The sequence below is a fragment of the Podarcis gaigeae genome, assembly GCF_964106915.1.
Source record: "Podarcis gaigeae genome assembly, chromosome: 8".
Lineage (NCBI taxonomy): Eukaryota > Metazoa > Chordata > Lepidosauria > Squamata > Lacertidae > Podarcis > Podarcis gaigeae.
The window spans coordinates 46716233-46733108 of record NC_139684.1 but is presented as its reverse complement, the minus strand read 5'-3'; the positions used below and the strand labels follow the sequence as shown (position 1 = coordinate 46733108).

Here is a 16876-nt window from a genome sequence, read left to right as displayed (position 1 = left end):
AGAGGAGCTAAACATATTGCTTTAGTCAACGATGGATTTGCAAATGTAAGTAAGAGACGGGGAAATGAAACAAACACTGTTATGTTCATCTACCATTTGCTCAGGGTTGATACATTGCTAGTTTTGACTAAACCTTTAAACAGTTTAGAACCAGAGTAATTAAAGGGCCATCCACATCCTGCTGGTGATGGATGAATATCCAAATTTTGGGTTCTCTGAGTTTCTTATTTCCCCCCAATCTTCAGTTCTCCACAGTTCCATACCATTTGGCAATTTAAAAAAAAAATCTGCATGAAAATTCACCAGCATTTTAGTGGTAATTTATTCTAATATACACACTGTTGCATACAATATTGCCTAATATACCATTTTTGCATTAATATAATGCATTATGTATGTTATTTTTACTATGTATGCATTTCAATGCACATTTTCCACCTGTAAATGCATTTTTGTACATTCCCTGCCAGGAGGAATGCATTACAAAATAAAGGGTTTTTCAAATTTTGAAGGGTGGTTGTGTTTTGATTATCATATTATTTCAGAAAGTGAACAATAGGTAAGTCATGTATACTGTCATGTAAACTGAATCAAATTGCTCCCCATCCCTATACCATGCATATACTGTAAAGGCATCTTCAAAGTTATATGCCCATTGGGGCAATGCAATTGGGTTAATGGGTGCTTAGGAGAATGCCTTTTCTCCAGTGGCCCAATGTTGAAGGAATTCTGTTTCAACTGACTTTTGCATAACCCAATCATTGTAAGGCTTCAAATGAAAATTAAAGATGCATTTGTTCCAAATAGCTTTTTCTTCTTCTCAATAACAATATTTCACTGCTGTTAATAGTTCTGGTGCTGAATTATTTTATTTCTTTGAATGTTCTACTAAGTAAGATGTTGCTATACATTTGCCAGTTTTGTCTTGTAGTTATTTTATTGTTATAGATTCTTATGCTGCTTTCTGTGCTGCACATACATGATTTATAGAAGCTTTGTTTTTTTATTGTGATTATACATTTAAATGATTGAAACTGCCTTGTGAGGATTTGGTCCTAAAAGGGTGCCTTTAAATAAACCAGTGGAGAAATACATGTACACAGTATCTTTTGCAAAGTACTTTGGAACTCTCATACATACCCACGATGGACATTTCAGGAACCGTTGCATGATATGGGCCATCAACGAACTCGGGGGGGTTGTCATTGATGTCTTGGACCTTAATGATGAATTCTGATGGAGGCTCCAGAGGTTTGTTTGTATCCCTATCAACAGCTTGGGCCGTCAACGTATACTCAGCTTTTTCTTCCCGGTCAAGTCTTTTCATTGCGTGAATGTCCCCTGTCTTGTCATTGATCACAAAGATAGTACCAGCTCCATCACCTGACAGGATGTACTTGATCTTGCTGATTCCAGGGTCCAAGTCTGTGTGTAGCTGAAATGACAAAGAAGCTATTGAGTGATCATTTTTAAAAAGACATAAAGCAATTCGCCTCTGCATCAGCACTGCCACACATTTCATTTTAGGTTTATGGATTTGTTTTATTTAAATCAGGCATAGCCAACATGGTGACCTACAGATGTATTTCCAGCCAGCTGGCCAATGATGGAGGGTTATCCAACAACAATTGGAGGCTACCATGATACAGAATGAGGAACTTAACATTGTGAAAATGGAATAAACTGCCATGTGAATGCAGTAGCCCTGTGTCTAACGCACTACAGTGATCTGACCAGAAGGTTATCAAAACTGGAACAAGCAATAGCCTTTAATTAATGTCCATGTTACTGTGAGAAAATCAGCCACTAAATAGTGTGCCTGGAAAAAGAAAGCAAAGCGGCCTTCCTGAACTGGCTGTTTTAATAACTCTTTCACTAGCTTGCTTGCTTCAGTTGTGTCCATATATGCCTGTTGATTTTAAGTAAAAGATAGAGTTTAAAGTTTACTGCCAGTTCTGTCTTCAATGTGAAGAGACATTGGAGAGGAGGGAGGAGAGGAGCTGATCGCAGCAGGATGAAGAGTCTCCCTAGATTTTTCAGCAGCCTGCTTCATCTCTGTCTCCTGATCCTCTTCTTCTCCTGCCTCTGAATCTGGGCAGCCCTCTGCCACAGCCTCTTCTTGCTCACTAAACCCTGTTACTTCTTCACCTTCTGACACCTCCTCCTTCCAGTCCACTCCCTCTTCTCCCTCTGACCCAGAGGAGAAGCAACCTGCTCTGCTACCTGGAGCGGCGCTCTTCCCAGGGGGCATGGCACTCATCCCTGGGGGCATGGCGCGCCCCCCCCGGGGGTGCCACCTATCGGGGGTGGCATTTTGTCACCGCCCTTTGGAATGGTACCTGGAGCGGACCCCCCCCCTTCGGAATCCCCCTGCTCTACCCACTCATCATTGTCCCACCACCAATCCCCTGGCTCTGAGCCTTCTTCCTCTGGGGGTTCCCTTTGAGGTTTCCCAGCTGGTGTCTCCCACCACTCCTCTGTATTCAGACAGTCCATGACACTAACACTGTAGTTTCTGAATTGGGTTAGTTTGGTAAATTGGCTTGCAATACCCCAATTTGTTAAATTTCAATAAATACAACCTTTATCCCAGAATGGCATCTCATGAGTCTTTTCATGAGCAGGGGAGGGGAACCTACTCCACAACATTCAGAACATGGATTGCTGTGGGCAAACGATCCCAGTCCATTTCTTCCGCCACTAAACACACATATAATGCATACAAAGAGAGGTTTTTTCTTTCATCCAGCCGCTACTGATCCATATCAGAGCTTAAATACAGAAAGAGAGACTATTTGCATGCATACTAATCAAACAAAATGTAATCAGAAGTGTAATTAGACTTTTTTTATATATAAAAACCACATGTATACACACACACACACACACACACACACACACAGAACTATTAAGTACCGACAATTTTCTTATTATGATTTCAAGAAAGAGGTTGTGCACCTCCCCCAAAAAAGATTCCTTTATAAGGACAGTTAAATAAGTATCATAACCATTTATATCCTCCTCCCTTGTTCCTGCCATGAAAAAGGAAATACAAAACACAACAGTAGGTTGGCACTGCACATAGCAATTTATGTCAGTACAAATAGAATATACAGCACTGTGTTTCAGCCTTGGGACCCCAGATTTGGATGGACTACCATTCTCATCATCTTTTCTGCTGGACTAAACTGGCTGTGGATGATGAGTGTTGTAGTCTGTCCACGTCTGGGGATCCAAATTTGAAGAACACTGAATACAGAATCAAAACATTCCAGTTTGGTTTCCAAAATGGATTAGCATTGAGTGGGAACCCTCCTTGCGTGTTTATGGCTGGATGGTTAAGTGATAATGCTTCTTGCTAGCCTGGATGAATTAGAGAAATGCATGTGTAGAAACTAGTCTACTGTACAATGGTGAAATTTACTTTCATTCTTCTCTCCCTAACTTTGCTTCTGGCCTTATCCATCACCAGTATGAAGCCCCCATAAGGCTGTCCAAGGTGTGTGGTTTAAATTACTTATACAGATACATTATGTAATACTCACAAAGGATCATTGCAGCAATTCAAGGTTCAAGATGATCTCTAATGTCTGTTTTGGAACCTTTCTTCCTTTTTTATTGAATTGAATTTTTTTTGTATATTTACAATACTGCAAATATTTGTGGCCCTCAGGTTGAAACATGTTTCCCATCCCTGGTGTACCGATTTAACTGCAACATGCCCAAGGTCTTTTTTAAAAAAAACTAAACCAGAACCAAAACAAAGCCTTTTTCCATACAAGAGATGCTTCTGAAATACATACACACATATTTCATATAATCACAGAGAACTGCTTAAAATATGAGATGGTGGATATGAAATAACAAAAAAGTACAAACTGCTCATTTGATAACCTTCATTTGTCACTGGCTCTAGGTCTGCAAAGAGCAAAAAATCTAAATATATATTTTCCCTCTTTTTTCCATCAAATACTAGTACCAGACAAAAAATGGTAATCATGCTTTCTCTAGTTTAAAGTAAATGATAAATGTGATGTTTACAGAAATCTTTCTTCCCCTTCTTTATAGCAGCTGGCGGCAGTCAAAGATCATCAAGGCAGCTATTTGAAACATTCATGTGCTTTTTATCTTTAATACAGAAACATTACAATAGATGGCCTAGGCTAAGACACAAGATGGGTAGATTAGCTCCATACATGGGCCATCATTTGTCGCCATCACCCTTCCTAAAATCTGTGCTATTTTTTTCAGAGAACAAAAGCTAAATATATTTGAAGTCATTAAGTATAGCAATTTCATCCCCCAAGAAACATTTCTTTAGTTCTATCAAATATGTATGAGTATGTAAAGCAATTGTCAAGATTCAGAACCCTTTGCTCATGTCAAGGTTAAAGATCATTAAGTTCATAATTATGTGGGACCGTGAGGAATGATGGAGAGAGGATAAATGAATGTGAATTTCCACTGCAGAGACTTCTCAAATAGTAGGTGGTGTGTAAATCTGTTCTCTATAACTTCAGCATTCTCCCTCGCTAATTGAATGCGTGCTCTCTCTCTCTCTCTCTCTCTCTCTCACACACACACACACACACAACTTTATAAGTACAGTATATCAGTAACATTATTACAAAGGAAAGTGCTCAGCCTAGGCTAAAACATTCTGGAAATTCAAAAGAACTGTCTTCCTGAAACCTGTGCAAACTCTTATTTGTAGATCCATCATATGTTCTTCGCCTATATGCCTCAGTTGGTTTGCTTTCATTATATGGCTATATCAGGGATGGGGAATCTTTTTTTCAGCCCAACAGCTACATTCCTTTCCAGGCAACCCACACACTAGTGGTAGGTGTGGCCAGAAGCAAAAGTTAAGTGGAACACTGTTACCTTTGTACAGTAGACAAGTAGCACCCTTAGCAAAACTACAGTTCACATTATTCTTTGGAAGAAGCCATGACTATTTAATATGGAATGAGACTATTTTAAATGTATAGTACAAATGAGGCCAAAGTGTAAGGAGGCAAGAATCAGTCCTAGGGAAATAAGCACTCAACTCCTTCTCAAGATTGATGGGACAGAAGGGTTGGCTGATACTGATACTCCAGCAGGGACAGGGCATGACATATGAAAGTAGACATCCAGGATAAGGCTGATTTCTAGTTTTCCATGTGAAGTGATTTATTCATTATTTTTGTATGGAGGAACATTCCATTATAGCAGCGTTCATCAAAGCCTGAAGGGATACATTCAGACAAGGATGATCATTTCAGTGAGAATGGGGCTACAATGTTATAGTGGGGTGAAATCACTCAACAAAAGAGCCTCACTCCATCTCACCAAAGGGCAATCTTCTTCTGTGTTTTGTTCTCACAATGGCCAGCAATATGCAGATGAGAAGCCTATCAGCAGGACCTGAGTGCAACACCTGTCTCCCAACTTGTGATTTCCAGAAACTAGTATTCAGAGGAATACTGCCTCCAAGAGTGGAGATGGAACATAGCCATCATGGCTAGTAGCAGCGGATAGTCTTATCCTCCATGATTTTGTCTAATTTTCTCTTTTAAAATAAAACAAATCTTTATTACATTTTTAACACATGTTCATGAAAAACCCACAAAGACAAATTACAGTGAATAAAAGAAATACATTTATATAAAATAAAGGAGATGGAAGATGAGAGGATATCAAGGTAAATCAGTTATTACTTGTGTATTCACAGTAGGATTGTTGCGTTCCTCCAGGAGAACTCATCAGATGTGAGCCGGGTAAGTATGAAGAAAATGGTGAGATAGTTCATACTATCCAGATTTACATGGAGGTTGCTGGCAGAGAGCTTCCTTGTACTAATAGAAAAGTCTGGTTTGCCCTGACCATGAGCTAACCTTAGTCTATGTGTCCACATTTCCTTGATTACAAACTGCCAAACACTACTGTACCATATGTTTCCATTCCCTGGCAATTAATGCCCACACGGCAGTTATCAAGTGCTGAATCAGCTCTTTAGATGTCTAATCCTCTTTTAAAACCATCCAACTTGTGGGATCTTATAAAGCACTACAGCTTTGGGGATCAGATTTTATGGTTTAGCAATGTGTTGTGTGGAGAAGCAGTTTCTTTTGTCTGTCCTGAACCTTCCAACATTCAGCTTCATCGGATGACTCTGAGTACTTGCATTATGGAAGAGGGAGAAAAAGTATATTCTCCTACTTTCTCTGCACCTTGCATAATTATCTCTATCTCTATCATGTCTTCTCTTGTTTGCCTTTTTTCTAAACTGGAAAGCCATAAATGTTATAACCTTTCTGCATAGAAGAGTCACTTTCCCCCCATGAACATCTTAGTTGTCATTTTTTGAACCTTTTCCAGCACTAGAGTATTCTTTTTGAGATGCAGCAAACCACTATACAACTATAGTCTACACTACACACTATACAACTATAGTCACCCTACTGTTCTACTTCAGAAAGAAAGCAGGACAGAAATGGTGTCCTTAGAAATAAGAAATAAAGACCCTTTAGCTTTTGGAAAATGTAACCTGGGGCTTCTGTGTGGAACTTAGAACAAACCAGCAGAACAACCACCACTCAGCTTTGAGCATTGATCCCATGGAGATCATATAAGCCTCTGTAAGACCTTTGTTCCTACAGAGCTCCTGGTTGTCATGGAGACACAGTACAAGAGTGGAGACATAATCTATTCTAGAACAGTGTCTCTATGCCAACCAGTCTTAAACCACCCTTGACACTCTTATTCTCCCCCTTTCTGACACTTCTCCCTCATTAACAAATATTGACACCACTAATTCATCACCAGATGAATGAATTGTGGGTAATGCTTATCTCCTGCCTTCTTTTGTGCAACTATCCCTTTCAGTTAAGGCAAAGGTGGGCAACCTATGGCCCCCCAGATGTCACCAGACTCCCAACTCCTACCAGCTCCAGTCAGCATGGCCAACCATCAGGGGTGATGGGAGCAGGAGTCCGATAGCACCTGGAGGACCACTGGTTCCCCATCCCTGAATTAAGGCACACTGGTAGAAGCTGTATAATATTCTAGTCATATTCATTCCAACTAGTCTGCTAAGGATTAAACTAGAAGGGAACAGGAGATGGACGGAATAAACTGAGCCATATACAGTATGTGGGATTCACAGAAGCCATATACATTCAGCAATTGTTAATCATGCTGGATCCTCAGGGATCCAGCCCTGATCAATGGACTTGATAAAAATGTAAATGTTGTGTATACCATACACAAGTCTTATTTGTTATTCTGCAGTAATGAATGTGTGTCTATGTTTGAGAGCAGGGAGTTGTCATGACAGTTACACTTATATTTATCACTTCCTGCCTGCGTACATCACAAGCGCATGATTAAAATCAAGCAATGAACAAGAGTAATTGCATAAACAAATATACTCATAGAAATATGTGTTCAGAGCTCCACAATGTTTGATTGTGTCTTAAGGTAAGCTTGCAGAGAAAGAACTGAACTGTAGTTATTGTTTTGAAAGTTCTTTTTGGATGTAACAAAGTTTGCTCAGGAAACTCAGCAACTCATTATTTTCCCCATCTCCCCAAGACTCTAGAAGGCGGGCATATGATGGCCTACAAAAATTCCATTTTGGCTATATTTTGAGTCCTCCATTTAGAAAGGAAACGCACACGAATAACCTATTTTCAGGTGTCCTCCCCCAAATCTGGAGATCAGGGTGCCTTGGGTATGCAAGCATGGCAATTTGGGTGTCCAGATCATCAGTACCTTAACCATTTTTATAGTCCTATCTGTCTCTTAGTTATACTGAACTAAACTAGAAAGTTGTACATCCAGAACATCCTGGATACTTAAAATGAAACAAACAAACCCAATATATAGAGGGACATTGCCCAAAATATATAGTGGATCCCAGTGTTCTGCATAGAGATGGGGGATACAATTTCTTCAGCTTGTCTTGAACGATGAGCCTACCTAATCTACCCTTTCTGAAACAATACATAAACTAAAACCACACCATCCTTCAAAATTTGCACTTCTCTGAATTTTGCAAGAAATGTATACAAAAATGAATGTAGTGGGGCAAAGTGTGCATAAAATGCATATATTAGTGAAGAATAATATGCAAAGATACTTTATATTATGGGGAATTGCTCTACAAGAAAAATCTATAAGGCTAAATTGCATACAAAACTGTGTTTATTAGGCTAAATCAGCACTACAACGTTGGTGAATTTTCATGAGGACTTTTTTTATCCTTGCAAGCCTATGTGAACTGAAGACTGGGAAAATGAGACACTTAGAGGACTCATATTTGATGTATTCTCTCATCCCTAGTTCTCAGGCCTCTTGGGAAGTGTTGCATTTTGGAGACAGGTCACATTCAGCAAGCCCAGAGACACTACACCTCTAGCTCCCTGGATTCCTTCTCAATTTTCTATGAATGCCAATAAGCCCCAGCTCACTTTCTAAATATTGAGGGAAGTCAGCGGCTTTTTGCAGTCATTTATATACACCACTGCTTCTAGTAATTGTCACACCTTCCTCTTGCTGTGAGCCTTTCCCCAGCCATCTTTTTATATTATTATTTGTCCAGTGTGACTTCTGTTTCTGCTAGATAGATGAAAAGCCATTAGGTGGCAAAGAGAACTTATCTTAGTGCCACTGGTGTCTTGTGACACCTGAAGGATGATGGATGTGTTCATCAATGACCCACAGTTTAAATGATCATTTACCAGTATAAGCATTCAAGAGAAGAGGCAGTTCATTTATTCTCACGGAAGAATTTCTATTGCAATTGCAACTTCAATTCAATATGATCTATTGTTTCCTTCAAGGACCCGCTGGCCCTTTTAATAGCACTGAAGTGTAAACCTTCACACTCTCTAGAGCATAGCTAGATGGATTGGGGAAGAAATGTACAACTGTGCACACACAAGCAGGTGTACACATACCTGCTCAAGAACTGGCTTCAACTGATGCCCACATAATGCATGAGAACAACCACAAACAGATGGGCAAATACATCAAATTCTGCTAACAACATAAGAACATAGGATGAGCCTGCACACTTTACTCCACCATATACCCCAAAAGGAGGTGGACTCTCCTTCATTGGGGTTTTTGAAGCAGAGGTTGAATGGCCATCTCTCAGGGATTCTATAACTATGATACTCGCATTGCTGGGGGTTGGACTAGTTGATCCTTGGGGTCCCTTCCAACTCTACAATTCCATGATTCTATGGTTTTTGTACACATTCCTTGGCTGGAGAACTGCATTGCAAAATTCAGAGAATTTCAATTTTTTGGAAGCATGGCTGTGTTTGCTTCTCTGATTGTTTCAGAAAGTGAAAATTAGGTAAGTTCACCTTCACACATGAACTGAATTTCTCCTCCTTCTTTACACCATGCACAACACTGTATGGTCATATTCAAAATTATATGCCCATTGGTGCAACCAATTGGGTTAGTGAGCATTTGGGGAAGTACCTTTTCTGCAGTGGCCCTACATTGATTGAATTCTCTTTCAACTGACTTTCATACAATTCAAATGAGAATTAAAGATAGCACAAGTATTACTGTGTTTCCATCCATGTATTGATTTTTGAAAATGTGAAATAGGTTGGTTCACCTTTAAATGTGAATTGAATAAAATTCTCCCCCATCCCCTACAGCTGCCCACATGCAGCCTAGTGAACCAGACTTCTAAAAATAATAACAATATATTGAACAATTGTACATAAAACATGAAATAGACTCATGTCGTATGCAAAATAGTCTGTTATACATATGTGGTTTTATGTACACACATATGTGTGTGTGTGTGTGTTGTGAAAGAATTGGTAAGCAGAGAAAAATGTTTATAAAGCCCCCCTTCTTTGCGGGGGGAGGGGAGAGGATCCCAAGTGCAGGAAGGTGGGATAGCAAACATGAAGGCCAGGGAACATTATTTACAGTGATTTTAAGCTACAAGACTGACATGTGAGTAGGCACTGAATTAGTTTGATTCCCTTATCTCCCTTATCTCCCAGTGACATTCTCCCATTTGTTTCATCCATGCTGGGGATACTTATACTAAGTAAGATCATTGATTTGTCTCATTCAATATTTTCCCACATTGACTGGCAACAGTTATTGATGGTTTCTCAATCATATGAACTAAACCGGAGACCTTTTGCATGCAAAATATGTGTCCTTATCACTGAGCTATGCCCATCCCCAATGCACCTGCCAATACTATTCAATGATTTTCTATTGGACTTGATATTTTGCATCTATGCTTTATGCTCCTGGTGATGCTTATCTACATTTTCTCAGGATATTGGCCTTTTGTTGTCTCATTTTGGGATTCAACCAATTTAGGAGACTTTATTCCAAAGCCTTAAACTAAGTTAAAGAAGTCCACAGTAGACATTAATAGGGATATTAAAAAGTCTTCAGCCCCGAAATGCACCTGACTGAGGCCAAACAGCAAACAATTCTACAGTTTTGGATGTGTGTGTGGGGGGTGTGTGTGTCTTTAACAGTGGGTTGCTATTTGGCCCTACTAAGAATTTCCAAGACTGTGGCCTCTTTAAATCTCATAAGTGAATAAGAAGAGCCTACTGGATCTAGCCCAGAGAGCTGTTCTCACCAGGACCAAGTTAATGCTTCTGGGAAGCCTGAAAGCAGGACCCAAGGGCAACATTCCTCCTGGAGCCAACCAAAAATGAATTATGTTCCACCATGTTTTGATTCAGAAGTCATGCAAGAAATAGGGAACTGCAAAATTCAGGGGAGGATCCAGTTGAAAGGGATTCCATAAGCACTCACAATAGCTTGCTGATTTTGCTGGTTTCATCTAGTTTATTTTAACACAAGCAAATGTGTTCCACCAACAGTAGTTTGGAAGCTGCTTGTTTTGTGTATCACAGCAAAGGGACGAAGGGGCATGGCTTTTCAAAAATAATTGCCCATTTGGCTTTTATTATTTTCATAATATTATTTTATTGGTTTCTTTTATGTTTAAAAATTACTTTTCAAGGGTTGGTTATTTCACCCCATAAAAAGGGAGCTTAGGCTGCAATCTAAACCCCACTTACTTTTGGGCAAGTCCAGCTGAATTCAAAGAAATTTCAGTGTATGCATGGGTGACTCTGTCCATTTCTCTTTCTGTCAGGTTCTCAGGACAGATTTCTCCTAATACACATTTTTTTCCATTACTTTTTGCCTAAAATATACATTTTTACAAAGCAATGTCTCCTCGTACATTTTTTTTGTGTCTGTTATTTTCACTAATATATGCATACTAGTATTTTCTACACATTAGTTGGCTGGAGAACCACATAGAAAAAAATCATGGAATGACTGAGTTGCAGTTTAGAAAGTGATAAGTATGTTTGCCTTTAAATGAGAACTAAATCAAATTCACACCCTTATTTCTGAGTAGGATTGCACTACAATACATTTATAAATTCATTAAATGGAGGTCTAGCACAGCAAATGCATTTCAAAAATGAAAACAAATGAAAACATACAAAGCCTACTTGGCCAAAGGTGGAAAAACATTTCTATCAACTTGTGTAAATTTCAATAGCGAGAGCTTTGCAGCGCTGCAACCAAACATTGGAACTCTGCCACGATGCTGTGCTTTCAACTACTTGCTGTTCCACCAAGGATGCTTTCCAAGGATACTACAATTTATGTACAATGAACTGCTGGGATGCTAGAGACGATATATTAAAATACCTTGTTTCTTACAATCTGAATCTGAATACAGGTAGGCGAGTGAATGTCACTGCTGTTTCTATGCAACATTATCAAATAAACCCTAATAGATTGGAGGAAAAGAGCAATTTGGGGACAGACAAGAAAGATAGAGACATAATGGTGCCACGGCACAAATTGCAGTGTGTGAGCGCACAGGAGGTGAGTGCTCTATTTAAGACCACATAATGTGCCAAGCTGACAGTCCAAATAGAAGAGATCACCCAGCAATTGGCTGCCAAACACATCCTGAATTTGAAAATATAAACATCAACTAAGCAGCCGTTATCTCAGCGAAAACTGAAAGCCACTGGGAAGGTGACTTTCTGGCAGTGTGAAGGAAAAGACTGGGCTACACAATGCAGAGAGGATTTCATTATGGCTTGTAACAGAGCTGGGCTGATATTTTTGTCAGTTTTGCTTTTCACATCAAGATTTGCATGTTCAGTGAGGGAGGGATTCCATTGCAGGGCTATGGAAAATGTTTCATTGTCTTTCATCAAAGTGCTTCACTAATCACTATTTAGACAGCAACTGGTCTAACAGACCAGTCTCCGAGCTAGCTCACATTGTGAAGGGACGTTCTTGAGTGCTGAGAGCTAAGGAAGAGTATAATCCTTGCCTTGAAAGCAGAAGGAATAATATAATATCTGATCTTTTTCAGCAGGGGTTCAAAGTCCCACTCAGCCATGAAATTCACTGCCTCTCTGCACAACCTACTTCACAGGGTTATTGTGGGGATGAATTCAGGAAGGGAGAAGTGTGTATGCCAATTTGAGGTAGGATATAAATGCAATAAATAAATAATAATATAGAAGTGAAATATTGAAGGCACAAATGCAGACAGTTCCAACAAGAAAGACATGTGGGATGCATCTAAACAAACCAGTGTGGCTGCATAAAGAGCTTACAGATGAGCTGAGATGTGAGAAGGGCATATATAAGAAATGAAGAAAGAAGAAATCCTGAAGGAAGAGTATATACTAGTAGCCACCAGTTGCAGGAAGAAGGTCAGGTGGACCAAAACCCAGAATGAGCTTAAGCTTGCAAGAGAGGTTAAAAATAATAATAAAAGTTTTCTTAGGCTATGTTTGAAGCAATTGGAAGAATAAGCAAGTGGTAGGTCCTCAGCATGGAGAAGATGGAGAAATGCTTTTGGGTGACAGAAAGAAGGCTGAGCTTGCCTCTGTCTTCACCCAAAATTAATCTGGTGATGGTGGGAAAGCAGGGGTTGGCAAACTAAGGCCCCAGGCTGGATCAGGCCCACCTGGGTCCTAAATCTGGCCCATGCCGTGAAGCCAGAACCCGCCACGAAGCTGAGACTCCCGGTGATGGCGACGGGAGGAAGAGGTCACGTGGCAGTGGCTCTGCCACTCAGATGCCATGCCTGGTTTACATCAGTGGTGTTAGATTAGCAAAAATGTCCCCATGCTGCCCTGAGGTAAACCAGGCACGGGGTTTGATTGGTAGAGCCACTGATGCTCAGCCTCTTCCTCCTGTTGCCGGCAGAGCCACCACCGCTTGGCCTCTTCCTCCCGTTGCCACTGCCGCCCTGGTGCTCCTGTGGGCCAGACAGCAAAGTGGATGAGCTCGCTCTGCCTACCCATGAGAAGCAGCAGCGGTGGTGGTGGTGGCAGCAATAGCCTCTGGGAAGGTAAGTGCAGTGGCTGGGGGTGGGAGTGGGGGTGGGTAGGAGGACTACTTGCCCCTTTTGCCTCTTCTTTCAGCCCCCCCTCTGGTGCCGCTTCTCCGGCCCACCACACGGTCTGAGGGACAGTGGACGGGCCCACTGCTAAAAAAAAAAAAATGCCAACCCCTGGTGGTAAAAGAACACTTGGCTACTTTAAATGTATTCATATCTCCAGGGCTTGGTGAGCTGCACCCAAAGGAGCTTGCAGATGTAATCTCAGAGTCTCTGACTGTAATCTTTGAGAAATCTTGGAGAACAGGTGAGGTCCCTGTAGAGGTGGGTAAATGTTGTGCCCATCTTCAAATGGAGGAAAAAAGAAGACTCGGGGAACTACTGACTGGTCAGCTTGACTTTGATACTAGGAAAGTTCCTTCAACAGCTGTTGGACTCTCCTTCATTGAAGGTTTTTACAGAGGTTGCGTGGTCATTTGTCACGAGTGCTTTAGCTAAGATTCCTACATTGCAGAGGGTTGGACTAGATAACCCTCAACGTCCCTTCCAACTTTACAATTCTATGATTCTATGAGTCAGGGCTGCCTCCTCTAAGGCCCACCACATTTACTATCTGAGGCAGTCATCTCATTCCCTTATGTTTAGGGATGGGGCAGAAATTTGATTTGGATAACATTTTAAGGTAAACTTACCTAATTCTAATTTTTGGAAAATAACACACACATCCTTCAAATTCTCCAAATTTGGCAATGCAGTTCTCTAGCCAGATAATGTGTACAAATAATGCATTTGCTAGGGAAGAGTGAGCATAAAAATGAACATATTACTGAAAATAATATACAAAATGCATTACATGGGGGGGGAGCAATTTGCAAAAAGGCGTGTATTAGGCAAGATTGCATTAATAAGTGTATTTTCAGAGAAACTAGCACTAAAATGCTGGTGAATTTTCATGAGGACTTAAAAAAAAAAAGCAGTTGCTTTACCCCTAAGGGGAAGGAAAGCCCATAAACATCCTATTGAGGCCTGAGCATGCTCAATTGATATGCAATGCTGATTGACTGTTGGAGGGGGAAATAGGAAACAGTGAAGAAGCGGGTGGTGTATTCTCAAAAGGGCATGGCTAGAACTCCAGACAGGAGCACACACTAGCCACAGCTTTTTGTTGCACGTCCCACGTAATGCTGAAATCATGCCCCTTGATGCTTGAACATGACAGATTTCTGAATCTGTACATGTGCATTGGCTCTACCTGAAATTACCTGCATCAGCTGCATTAGCTTAGCTGCTGGATAGGTTTTCTTCTGGAAAGGTATAAGCCTGGAGGAAAAGAAAGCTGAGAAGGACAATAATCCTCTTCAAGGTAGTGTATAGCTGCAACTGATTACAAAGCAATGAGGCTCAACAGAACCCTGCAAAGCCTCATTTCTCTACTCTACCATCCCCTTATTTTCTTCAACATTGATTCCAAAAGGCATGTGAAATGGGCATGGATTATATTTGAAATGAGGAGGAAATAATAAATCGGGACAGAAAAGGGATTGAGTTTTAAAACTCATCAATCTGAGCCTAAGAACACAGGCGGCGGAGTAGTAATATAGAATGATTTCCTGGGATTGCAGTTGAGCCCACACCCAGGATAAAGAGATGAGATGTGTGTTGTTGGGTTAGCTAGGACCTCAGGTTTCTGAACTTTTAACATAACAAGGAGCTGTACAGCAATTCAAAAACTGTGAGTGGACGTCGTCTAAAGTGAGAGGGGCTTTTTAGCCCCACCCAAACTGGCAATAATTAACAGCTTCTACCCAATCTGGCCACATCTCTTCCAGTACTGAAAGACACCGTATCCAGTTCAGAATCCTGCAGACCCCAAGATGCTTAGTTAAGGAAGCAATAGCCCAACTGAATGACAGGCTTAGAGAATCCCTGCTCACCATATTGGTGTCTCCAGGTACTATGAGAAGGCTGTAGCTCATGGAAGGCCCATAGCTCAGTAGTAGATATATAAATCTATATGATATATAAATCTATGATTCTATGACTCTGTAATGTGCAATTCCAAAACCCAGGGAGAAAACTGAATAAGAAACATTCTAAAAAGATTCCTTAAGCTTCATGAAAACCATGAGAAGAAAACAAAACAAAATAGATAAATAACAGCTGTTGATTTTTAGACACATTTTTGCCTCCTAGTCAATTTCAGAAAGTGTGATTTCTGTGATTCTTCTGCTTCCTTTAGAAAGGTCAAATGACTAACTCTAAGCTCCTCACAGTGGGCATCATGATTCAATTTTGATGGTCTCATTTCAACTCCTATTTTTTCAAAATCTCTGCACACAGTTTGCCAATATGGTGAGTCCTTCTCAATTAAAATCTATACTGTTCCCGAAAAGAATACTACCAAACCACTGATTTGCCGTTTTAGCATCATGAAGTATAGAGTGATGAAGTTTGCATCACTCCTGCCATGCACAGAAAACAGGTAAGTCTGACATAATAAATAGGTATTTGCAGAAGGCCTTTCAAAATTATCCATACTGAATGCGGTCAGAGAAAATATATGGGCCATTTTGACAAATTCATTAACTCTGTGGATTTAATTTCAAATCACCACTCTCTACGTGAATATGCATTGGAATTGTGAACAAAATCATTATATTACACTTCTTTATATATGTCTTTGACTCTTAAGATTCAATAAGAGACCTGAATAGTAGAAAGGTGATAGTTCAGTGGTAGAGAACCTGGTTGGCATACAGAAGGACCCAGGTCTGATCCCTGACATCTTGAGTTAGGAACGAAAAAGATCCCTACCTGAATCCCTGGAAAGCTGCTGCCAGTCAGTGTAGACAAGAGTAACCTAGATTTACCAATGAACTGATTTAGTATCAGGCAGCTCCTTGGGAACATAACTGAGGCCAAACTGAGCTTATTTTCACAGTGTTTTCTGCTTGCAGTATGTTGACCATTTATGGTCAGTCTGTGGTGTTGTTTCTCTGTATCACTGCCGTTATGCAAAACCTAATGGCTGATGCCAGGTATTTGCAGTGCTCATCCTGCATCAGTTACTTCCACTCAGGCACAACCATAGTTTCTGAGAGGACTGGAAATTAGAATTGGCTATTAAAACCTATTTGTTTCATGCCTGTAGGTGATCCATGCGATTGGACTCCTGAGTGGTGGGGTGGTCCCATTTGTGCTTATGGATACACAACTGTTAACATGGGTGCTCCATTGCAGGTATCATGTGTGCCTTGCAGTTGTTGGAAAAGAGGAGCCAGTGAGGTCTGTGGCACCAGAGGTGGCTCTAGCAGGTGTTCAGTGCATGCATGGATGGATTGTGTGGGAAGGACTAATATTTCAAATATATTCAAGAACATGATCTACTCTGCTCTGTCAAAAACACGTTGAAGCTATCAATTATGATTGTCACTTCTACCATCTATTAGCTCATTCACAATTTGTGAATGAGCTAATAGACTGTACCAACTGCAAAAA

At 40.4% G+C, this 16876-nt stretch overlaps 1 protein-coding gene across 5 annotated transcripts in view; it reads right to left on the bottom strand.

Moving 5' to 3' along the window:
- The window catches only part of CDH8 (cadherin 8), a 228030-nt gene that overhangs the window by 144136 nt on the left and 67018 nt on the right, over positions 1-16876 (bottom strand). For 4 of the 5 annotated variants that reach the window (XM_083752335.1, XM_083752336.1, XM_083752334.1 and 1 more), the window contains one exon: positions 1141-1435. In XM_083752335.1, coding sequence (XP_083608461.1) covers positions 1141-1435 — 295 coding nt within the window. Of the gene's footprint in view, positions 1-1140; positions 1436-6532; positions 6622-16876 lie in introns of those variants that run through there. The other variant, XM_083752337.1, reaches the window with a different exon arrangement.